This window comes from Emydura macquarii, unplaced genomic scaffold, assembly GCF_026122565.2.
Source record: "Emydura macquarii macquarii isolate MOO-44397 ecotype Brisbane River unplaced genomic scaffold, CSIRO-AGI_Emac_v2 contig_1876, whole genome shotgun sequence".
Classification (NCBI taxonomy): Eukaryota; Metazoa; Chordata; order Testudines; family Chelidae; genus Emydura; species Emydura macquarii.
The window spans coordinates 29,222,501-29,232,896 of NW_027132013.1; the positions used below are offsets into that span (position 1 = coordinate 29,222,501).

General features: G+C 41.5%; 1 protein-coding gene and 1 long non-coding RNA gene across 7 annotated transcripts in view; both read left to right on the forward strand.

Annotated features, from left to right (window-relative positions):
- MEIS2 (Meis homeobox 2) overlaps positions 1–2,206 on the forward strand; it is a 180,718-nt gene extending 178,512 nt beyond the window's left edge. For 4 of the 6 annotated variants that reach the window (XM_067558054.1, XM_067558048.1, XM_067558049.1 and 1 more), the window contains one exon: positions 754–2,206. In XM_067558054.1, the coding sequence (XP_067414155.1) occupies positions 754–1,040 (287 nt within the window). In that variant the 3' untranslated portion in view covers positions 1,041–2,206. The remainder of the gene's footprint in view (positions 1–753) is intronic. The other 2 variants (XM_067558050.1, XM_067558051.1) reach the window with 1 other exon arrangement.
- Positions 2,207–8,164: 5,958 nt separating this feature from the next.
- Positions 8,165–10,084, forward strand: LOC137159579 (uncharacterized). Its single transcript, XR_010921655.1, has 3 exons — positions 8,165–8,596; positions 9,654–9,756; positions 9,929–10,084. It is a non-coding gene; the product is annotated as an uncharacterized lncRNA (long non-coding RNA).
- Positions 10,085–10,396: the final 312 nt, after the last annotated feature.

Consider the following 10,396-nt stretch of genomic DNA (forward strand, 5'->3'; position numbering starts at 1 on the left):
TCTGTATAACAATACTCTTTGATAAATTGTAGTCACAGGGCCAAATCCTGCTTGTCTTACTCACAGGAGTAGTCCACTGCCTTCAGTGGAACTTGAGATAAGGCACAGGATATGGCCTGATATACTAGGATTTTAAGACTCGTTCTAGTAGAACAATATGACATATACTTTTAGGCGTAAGCCTTTGAGATATCGAGTAGCTTCATCTTCCATTGACTTCACAGAGTGTTGAAGGCACTAAGCATATCTCAGGATTACTCAGCACCTTTCAAAGTTGGGCCTTTTGTTGGTTTCTGTTTTGTTCATTTATGCAGTTGGGTCCATTGATCTGTGTGCAGAACTTGCACTGATACTCCTTGTATAGAATCAGAAAAGGCTGTAGCCTTTATATTTTTAAAATATCAAAACCAAACACATCAGATATTTATGTTCAATTGACATATCTTTACTTAACAGGCTGCATCATCCTGGAATTTATCATCGAAATTCACCCACTAGTCTTTTTCAAGTACGCTTACGTTTTATGACACTCAGTTGTGCTCAATATTTAGTTCTGTTATGTGCATTATCCTGCTGAATGATCAAATTAAATTCAAACTAGAATTTGAATGTCTGCAAACATTGGCAAGAATCTGCAGCTAAATTTAGATGGAAGATTTGCAGTGTCTGTTGTTTTTCTTGTTCATTTTAGATGGGTAAATTGTAAAAATGCTTAGGAATCTAACCTGATTTTCTTTTACCCTCTTTGTCTAGGTTTGCAAGGCATGCCAGGGGACTGCGTCTCTCAGGGTGGTCCTATGGGTATGAGTATGGCACAGCCAAGTTACACTCCTTCCCAGATGACCCCACACCCTACTCAGTTAAGACATGGACCCCAAATCCATTCATATTTGTCAAGTCACCCCCATCACCCAGCCATGATGATGCACGGAGGACCCCCTACCCACCCTGGAATGACCATGTCAGCACAGAGCCCCACAATGTTAAATTCTGTAGACCCCAGTGTTGGTGGACAGGTTATGGACATTCATGCCCAATAGTATAAGGGAACTCAAGGGAAAACAAAAACAAAGGAAAAATCAAACCTATTTTAAGACTTTTGAACTTTGACCAGATATTGACACTTAATACGAAATTCCAGACAGCTGTGATTATTTTTTACTTTTGTCATTTTTTCATCAACAACAGAGGACCAATGGGAAAAGAACACAAATGTGAAATCATGGGCTCACTGAAACAATTATGTCCATGAGATCCTCTGAGGGGAAAAAACAAAAACAAAGAAACAAACAAAAAGACTCCAAGAGTTATAACTACTGTAGTATAAACATAGGAATTAAGTTAACTTGTACATTTCTGTTGATCACTCCGTTATGTTGCCTCAAATAGTTTTAGAAGAAAAAAAACCTCCTTGTTTTCCACACTATGTGTGTTGTTCCCGAAAGAATGACTGTTTTGGTTCAGCAGTGAAGTCACTATACATGAAAGACGACAGTATGTTTCAGACCGTTTTTGGCCAGTGAGAAAAGAACTACCCTGGAGATGAAGATGAAAAGTCTTGCAGGGTCTCTTATTACTCAGAAGACAGTTCCAAGAAGGCCTTGCCATCCCCTGGTTTTGTTCCTTCATAAATGTGTCCTTTAGTTTCAAACAGATCTTTATAGTTTGTGCTTCATAAACCCATTTTTGGACTCTTCTTCAAAGAGCTTGCAGGTGAAGATTTAAAAGACAGAGCCGGAGCTTCTTCCAGTAGTTCTGAGCCTTGGCTTTGGACAAAACAAAACTAAAAGTTGGGCAGCTTTCCTCAATGAAAGAACTTATTAATGGTCTTTGCACCAAACCTAGAACTTTGCACCAAACCTAGAACTCAAAGCTTGGGAAAAAAGCAAGAGAATACTGTAACAAACTTCGTACAGAGTTCGGTCTATTAATTGTTTCATGTTAGATATTCTATGTGTTTACCTCAATTGAAAAAGAAAAAAAAAAGAATGTTTTTGCTAGTATCAGATCTGCTGTGGAATTGGTATTGTATGTCCATGAATTCTTCCTTTCTCAGCACGTGTTCCTCACTAGAAGAAAATGCTGTTACCTTTAAGCTTTGTCAAAATTTACATTAAAATACTTGTATGAGGACTGTGACGTTATGTTTAAAAAAAAAGGTGTTAAATCACAAAATGCAGTAATAAATATTTCATTTTTGATTTTTTGTTAGCCTTTTGTGTTTTTAATCATGATTGGGAGAGACTTCATTTGTTGGGCAAAAATGTCTAACACGCATTTCTTACCAATGATTCTGAAGAAAGGTTGGTAAAAATCAGAGACCAGACTCCACAGCAATCATAAAATAGTCTGATGAGATAACATCTGAATTTGTATATTTCTACTGAACACACACATGCACAGACACCTGGTCAAAATAATCCAAATGTAGTCTCATCAGATTATATTTTATGTAGCTATATCTAATTTCTATATTTAGCTCTATTGATGTAGATATTGATGATATATATATATATATAGAGAGAGAGAGAGATAGGTCTGGCTTTAAAAGAATGGGTGTGTGTACACACCCCCTGCATAACTACAGTTTATTTAAAACTGGGGTAATTAAAGAATGTTTGTAACACAGGGCTGGATTGAGAAGTTTTAAGCAGTCAAACACATCATTGACTTGAACGGGAGCTTTGCTTCCATGAGGAGTGCAAATCGGGCCCTTGAAATAGTTTTATTACTTTCTTTTTCTTTTTGTCACAAAAGAAAAAAATCACATCAATGAATCAGGAAAATGTAAATTTAACATTTGAAATGTAATTAAATGATCCAGAAGCATTGAGGGGAGCAGGATTTGATTTAACCAAAATAATACAGACTTGTTGTGCTTTGAAACTACTGAATGGAAGGAAAGCATCCCATGTTGTAACTCTAAAGCCATTGCAGCTGGAAACTTGACCTTCTTCCTCTGCAGTGAGTGAGAATTTTCTCATTCCTTCAGTAGTAACAGAATCGGGTCCCAAGTGGAGGGGAATGATTTGAGTTTATTATTGATCACTCTTTTGGAGAATAAAATTAACTTAATTAGCTTTACTTTCTAGGAAACAAATGTCACTGCTTTAAATATTTGTACATTTTTAACTCTTTTCCCCACTCCTACTCCCAATGTCAGGTATATTATTAAAAACTGACTGACAACTTTGATCTTTGGAATCTTGAAAAAGTTCTTAGCTTCCCAGATAATGTTTAATTTCTGAACTCAGTAGATGAACCACGCTGCTGGCAAAGGAAGGAAGGATGCAAGTGGAATGGGTGTGCAGGTTAATTTAGCAATCGGGTCTTGCTTTATAGCCGTCTTTTAAGGCGCTCTCTGGAAATTAGAGGATGAGAGATTCCACATTTGGCTTTCATTCTTTCTGTCCTGATTAAAAACGCCTCGATCCTTAATTCCTGTGTGAAACGAACATCCTGTCCTCGCGATTTCAAAATCTTGAATGACTTTGGAGGAGAGAAATCCGAAGAATAAGAATCAAAGAGTTGTTGTCTTTGCATCACAAAACGAAGCTACTTCTTGTATCCGATTTGCTGCCATTTTCCCTTCCTATTTGAGGAGGAATATAAAAAAGATCAATGCGCTGGAGGTTTTTCCCTAATAGATTGTTATGTTTGTAATGAATTAAATATTTGTATTACTGGTTTATTTTCTCGCTGGGCTGAAATCTGCGTGAGCTGTGTTGCTGGAATCCAAGGTACAATAATGTAAGCAGATTGCTCCAATCTGAGGTTTACTATTTAGTATGATACGAGGGTTCCGATTTAAGAACTGCTTAGCTGTCAAACGTAAAAGAAAACGGGAATAGTGTTTTGACAGCGCTATAGTGTGAAAGGAAATACTGTAGTCTTAATAAAATTGCTTATATTCTGAGAAGCGAAGGGTAATAGAGAAACACCGCTTGTTTTCCTATGTATGTATCTGGAAACTTGGGATCTAAATTTCCACTTCTCTAAGAGATTCTGGGGAGGGTGCTGCAGTCACCCCAAATCAGGGATTTTCAGACTGTGCGGAATTTTGCTCTGCAAAAGGACAAGTGGGAAACGGCTCTGTCCTTTCCGCAGCGTTCTAATCCGGAATAAGAAGAGGAAATGTTGGTGGAAATGCTTTATAGATGTGTGACCCAGAGCAGATTTGCAGGGATCGGGAAACGTGGCAAATGTATCTAGCAGCTGTCACAAGATGGAACCCGGTTTTCAAAGGATCCACTCAATGTCCAAGTTGCATATTAGTCTTGCGGTCCAGCAAGCATTTGGCACGGCGAATGAGACCCCCCCACTGCCTTGCCTTTAGAATGGGAGGATCCAGTAAACATTTGCTGAACTACATCTTTCGTGGTATTGAGGCAACCCGGCGGATCCGGGGGAAAAAATCCCCAATCCTCTCGTTCATAGGCGTGTCTCTCCAGGAAACGTGCCTGACTTGGGAAGGGAGGGTTTCACTCTACCTTGCGAGGACATCTCCGCCTCAGAGCTACGAGCCCGGTTGAAATCAATAGCAAATGTTGTTTTTAAACACTTTTTTTTAACACGTCTTGGGGGAGGGGAAGGGGGCACCACGCAACGCTCTAGCAATATCGCTGAGCAGGCGGCTGTCGAAATGGGATTTTGATCGGGCTGGGGAAACCCGGCATCTTTGTGTTATTTCGCGGGGGTCTGTTGGGCAAAGTGTTTGAAGGCAGATTTTAATATTAATAGTTCTGGTGGAGAGAAAGAGACAGAAGGGAGGCTGCTCCTCGGCGACAGTGATGATGGATGACCCAGCACAGCCAAACAACTCCGCCCCTTCATCCTCGCACGGTGTCAAACCCACTTTCCTTGCAGCTTTAAGAGTAGAATAAACACCATCGCCCCGTCTAACGCATCGATTTATGGATCATTATGAATCAATTACTGCTCGCCATATTTTCTTGGTGGCTGAAATGAAACGGTCTGTGGATGGCGAAGCGTTTCCCCTTGTGTTAGAAAGACACACCAAACAGTCCTTATCGCCATACTACTCCTAATAATGACTACCACTAATGATCATTCGGGTTAGGCCCTTTCCAAAGAGCTTCGCCCCCCCGCCCGAGTTATTTGCTGGGTGGGAACCGCTCTGTGTTGTAGCTGCTCCACTGAAAAGAAGAGCTCCAACTATCGCGTTTTACTTTACCCGCAGTCACTTAGAGAAAGAGCGGCATATTCACACGGTGCAGACAAAAAACGCCTTGGTTTTTGGTTGTGGGTTTTTTTTTATTATTATTATTTTATTTAACGCCTCTAGAAAAACCCAGTGGCGGCTGCACACCGAAAAGCCTGGGGAGCGAGCGAGGGAGAGCGGCGGAGGGCTATTTTGGGAAGGAGTTTTTTTAAGTGGCGACTGGGGAAAGTGTGTGAAGTTGGGTTTCTCGCTTTCTCGCTCTTTTCCCATTTGTGGCAGTGTTTGCGGACCGCAAGGTGTTTCTATGACTACCTTGTGTATGTGGGAGGGTCAGATGTGGGGGTGCCCCAGAGAAAAGGCAGCTCTTGGGTGATCATTTATCAATGTCACCCACATAATGATTCTCTCTGCAGCCTTCTATTGATGAGGATAATTACATTAGCTCAGAGTGACTGATCAATGAAAAACCACCAAACAAAAACTTCTTTACTCTTCTATAATACCAAAAACAGATACAGAAATAAGATAGAAAGCGAGGGTGGGGTGGGGTCCCCCCCTCTTCTTTCTCTTTACTAATGGATTTTTTTTAAAAAAACAAACAGCGGAAAGTAAGAAAATAATATCAGATCAATTACGTTTAAAAGGAGGCTACAATTTTGCCTGTGAAAATGTTCCTTTAAAATCTGCTGGCATCAGTCTTTGCCTGGTAAAGTATATCATTAGTTTGAATATGAACTGCTGCTTCTCTGCTGGTGTCCAAGTTCTTTCCCTTTACACTTGTGCCTAGAGTTCTGAAAGAAGAGCATGGGGGGGGGAGGATGCAAATAATTTTTCTTTCAAAATTGCAGTTGTTTCTATCTGGCGGGGGGGGGGGGGTTGTTGTTTTTAATCACTTCATCAAGTAGCTCTGCCAAAGATAGAATGTTGTCTCCCTAAGATGCTATTATATTGGTGAAAGGTTGCAGTTAAATTACGATTTTGCTCTTTCTAGAGTTAAATATCAATATTTTCCCAATTAAAGCGAATTTTACTTGTGAGTTGTTAAAAGGCGCCGTAAATTTTATTATAATGCCTTTAAGCTTCCGAGCACAGCCAGCGGGCAGCTTGATTTTTTTTTTTTTTCCAAGGGGCCTTCATTAGAAAGTCGATCATTTTAAATAATAACAAGGCAAACTGGTGCAAAGAAAAAAAAGGTTAGGGACAATCCCACTTCATGACGCTCTCGCCTTTCCATCTTGTCCTATGTCTCATATCCTCTCGCGAAAGTGAGAGCATCCTGTTTGCTTAAAATATTTCCAAAGGCCATCAGAAGGGTTATTTAATTTATTTTGGTGACGACTAGAAAATTGTTGCATTTAGCAGCACTGTTTTGTGTCCCCAATTCCTTTCTCCCATCCCCCGCATAAAACTGATGGAGTCCAGCTGAACACACATTTGCTGTATGTGTGTCTATGCAATCTCCTAGGTGGAGATTGCAGTACTCTGTGTGTTATGTGTAATGTTCATGTTATATCTGTAAACACGATATAATAATTTATCTTTAAATACACATATTGCTAATAAAGGGATTAGGTACACAGCAATGAACTCACATTTCTAAAATCATCAACTTGTAAATATGCCTCATAGTTAACATTTGAAAGTAAATGCAAGTCTGGAAGAAGCTATTTTGCAGGTCTTTTGCAGACCTTTAAAAAAATTGCCAAATTTCTTCTTATAAAATCCAGTTTAGGAGACTGATTCTGATCTCATTTACACGGGGTTAACTCCATTGATTTGAGAAGTGTCTACTCCTGATTTAAGGCTGGGGCCCATGAGCTCACGAGCAGGCCTTTATTGTATAAAATTGCCCCGGAGATGTTTAACATTTCTTACCTTAGCTCCTTGAAGAAATAGTACAAACTTCTTTGCTACGGTGAGTGCCCGTTCGAAATCAGAAAATAGTGAGCGCCTGAGTGGTCTGCATTTATTATTTTTAATATAGCCGAGCTAGCTAAACAATTGGAAGGGGATGGATTACAGAGAAAGCTGAAATACTTTCTATATTCCAGACCAAACGACTTCATTCCTAATATTTACCAAGATACTATTGTGTAGATATCCCCACGTTGTGCTCCATAAACCGGGAGCAAACAACTCCCCTCCCCATCACACACACTCCTCAAATAATCAGCGTCCCAAATCACTTAATCAAGAACCCTAAATTAATGATGAGGTCTCCGAGTTTCAGTGACGTTTTAGGTTGTTTACTGAGCCAAGTTCTTTGCCTTACACATATTTACTCCTAGAAAAGGTTGCCCTTCTGTCTTGAGTGTCTGCGTTATAAATTCAGTGCGAGGGAGAAAACAAAGACATTATCTAGTTCTCATCAGCCAGGTTTCGAACTAGGATCTTTTTACTTTGTTGTACAGTTAGTTGGATTTGTCTGGGGGAAAAAAGGGGCCTTTTCCTGCAGATCCGGGTCCCCAGCACGGAAACCTTTTCAGATCTCTGAGCCCCGAATGGACAAACACCCACAATTATTATGGGCCATGGACGAGTGGCAACAACTGAATGGAGCGCGGCTTCGGCGTTGGGTGAAACTAACGATGTGCTGCTACTTTACCATTACAGAGAAGGGGGAGGAGGGGACCCTCTCTGATTAATAACTAGCAGGGTAATGTTGAGGGCTTTTTCTGCCCGATTGCCTTTTTGAATTAGAGCCGATTTCTTCACACTTCAATAGGGCCTGTCTCTTTAAAAATGACTGACAGATTTGTTTCTCCTTTTTTTCTCTCCCTGAGACTTAATGATGTAAATTTTCTAATTAGTTAAATCGCGTTGCTTAAAGGCCTTAATATTTACCGGGCAAGTAGTGAGAGGTGAGAGTCCTGCTCGGGTCGCTTGAACTAGCCAGAGAAATAACGCGAGGCTTTTAAAAGAGAGGGTGAAGGAGTGGGAAGTAGGAGGGGTTTTTTGGTTTTGTGTTGTTTTGTTGTTTTTTGTTTTTGAAAGGGGGAGGGGGGGCGATATAACGTAAAACGAGAGGTAAAGTTCAGCCTGGAGCTTCTTTCCTCCTCCTCCACCCCTCAAACCCCGCTTTTATTTTTCAATCAGCTAAGATTTAATTAGGAGCCCCCAGGCCGGACGAACTGATATTTTCTCATTAGTTTCCCATCAGTAGTCTTGAGTGCTCGATTGGCTTAAAGGTTGTCAACATTTGACCAATTTTATTTAAGGAAAAAGAAACCCCGCATTATAGCTCCGGGACCTGAGATCTGAAAATAAATCCTGCCCGGCTCAGCGGAACTAACAGGCGAAAAAAATGTTGACAATTCCTCGTTGTATGTAATAAGTTGCATTCTGCATCATACACAAGCCGCGCGCCAGTTCCATGCGGGGCCGTCCCGACGGGTTGCAGCTAGCACGCTGAAGGTGTGTATACCCCCCCAGAAGGGTGTGATAAATGCCCGGCGGGTAGCTAAGGACAGTGAAGTCAGACAAGGCTGAGTTACCAGGAGTGAAACCCAAGCAGAGGAGCTGTTGAGGGTTTGGAAACGGCAGGATTTTTTTTTTTCCTCCCCAGCGCAATGAAACAAGCCTTCTGGATGCTGCTTCTCTAGCCCAGACACAACATCAGAGCGCCCCCTGCCGGCCAACTGAACTGCGCGCCTCTGGTAGCAGCACAGACTTCTCAACCAAAGCCATTCTTGCCAGCACCAGGGAGATTTCCTGTCAGGGCTCAGTGTTTAAATATATATGTGTATATATATTTAAAAGAAAGAAAGGACACTCTCTGTTTCCCCCCCACGCCTTCCTCTTGGCCTCAAGGGATTATAATATAAACTGTTTACGAAACTGCCTTTTTTTTTTTAAACTACAAAACTGCAGATCTGAAAAGGGGGAAATGTTGCTAAGAAGGATCATGTAGTGTGGTGGCGGCTGCTGTTTAGTTTGTGTCCATTTTACTGCACTCGCGGAGAAATGATCAAAACTGTGATCTTATCCTCCTGGCTTAAGGATCGCCCAGGAAGAAGGGCAGGTAACATTTTGTCCTCCCTGGTACAGAAAAGTTAGACCCAACGTGTTACGGAAAGCCGAGAAAATACCTGTGCTGGTGAGACTGTGGTTACTAGTGTGGTCGAGTTATCATCCAGGTGATTGCTAAAACTTGTCGCATATCTCCTTCTTACATTAAATCACATCCACCCCCGCTGCATTCACACACCTACCCATGCCGCATTGTGCACAGGCATTCGGCGACAGCTAAACATGACAGTGAACCATGGCAAAAGGAGTGGCAAATTGTCCCAGTCACAAGCTTACGATTTCTGCTTATTAAAAACAATACAATCACCTGCCCTAAGAACCTGACGCGATTTCATTCTAGATGGTTTGTTCTTAGTAAGCAATGGCCATTTCGCACATTGCTGTCCTTGCACGCACGCACACAAGTTAGAATAATGAAGCCAAGCCATTCTTTTCTCTGTAGGGGCTGCAATGATCAGCTGGAGCTAGTATCTAACGTGTGATTAGCCCCATCATCTACCGGGACGAAACGAGCTGGAAATTCAGCGGTAAACCGGGATCTTCAGGTAACAGCAGAAGCACCTTTTGTGCTCCTGTAATATTCAAAAGCACGTAGGCAGCGGGCAGTCCCGGGATCTTCCTGGCGATCGTTCGCCACAACTTCGTGTGTGAGCGCAGACTCTTTCCTTCTAATGCGAGACGAAGGTTGGGGTTTAAAAATGTCTCTCCTTTTTTGAGGAGCTGGCGGTTCACTGGGGCGGACTCAATCCGGAGAGGAGCAGGCAGCCCACGGTGGAAAGCAGTGACATGTAACAAAAGCAAAACACCACTGTAAAGCCCCAAATAAAATCGTAAATCACTTGTGTTTAAAGAGGCACCAGAGCCACTGTGTAAACTGAGGTACTGTTAAATATTTATAGTTTAAAGGATTATTCTGTCTGTTTTAAAAGCAACATCAAGTTCAGTTGGTTCAGGGCTATGTCTACACAGAAATACGGGCACAACAATCTTCTGCAGGAGATCAGGGGGTTTGGATCACGGCAGTAGCTCCCCAAATTTATTTTCGTTTTTTAAATCTGTGTGTGTAGCAGGAGGAGGAGGCGGAGGGAGAGGAATATATATTTGAACAGCACAAAACACCTTTCTGGAAACAAAGGCAAGGGGCAACCAGCATTTCAGTTGCAAATGCATCAGCCAGAGACCAAA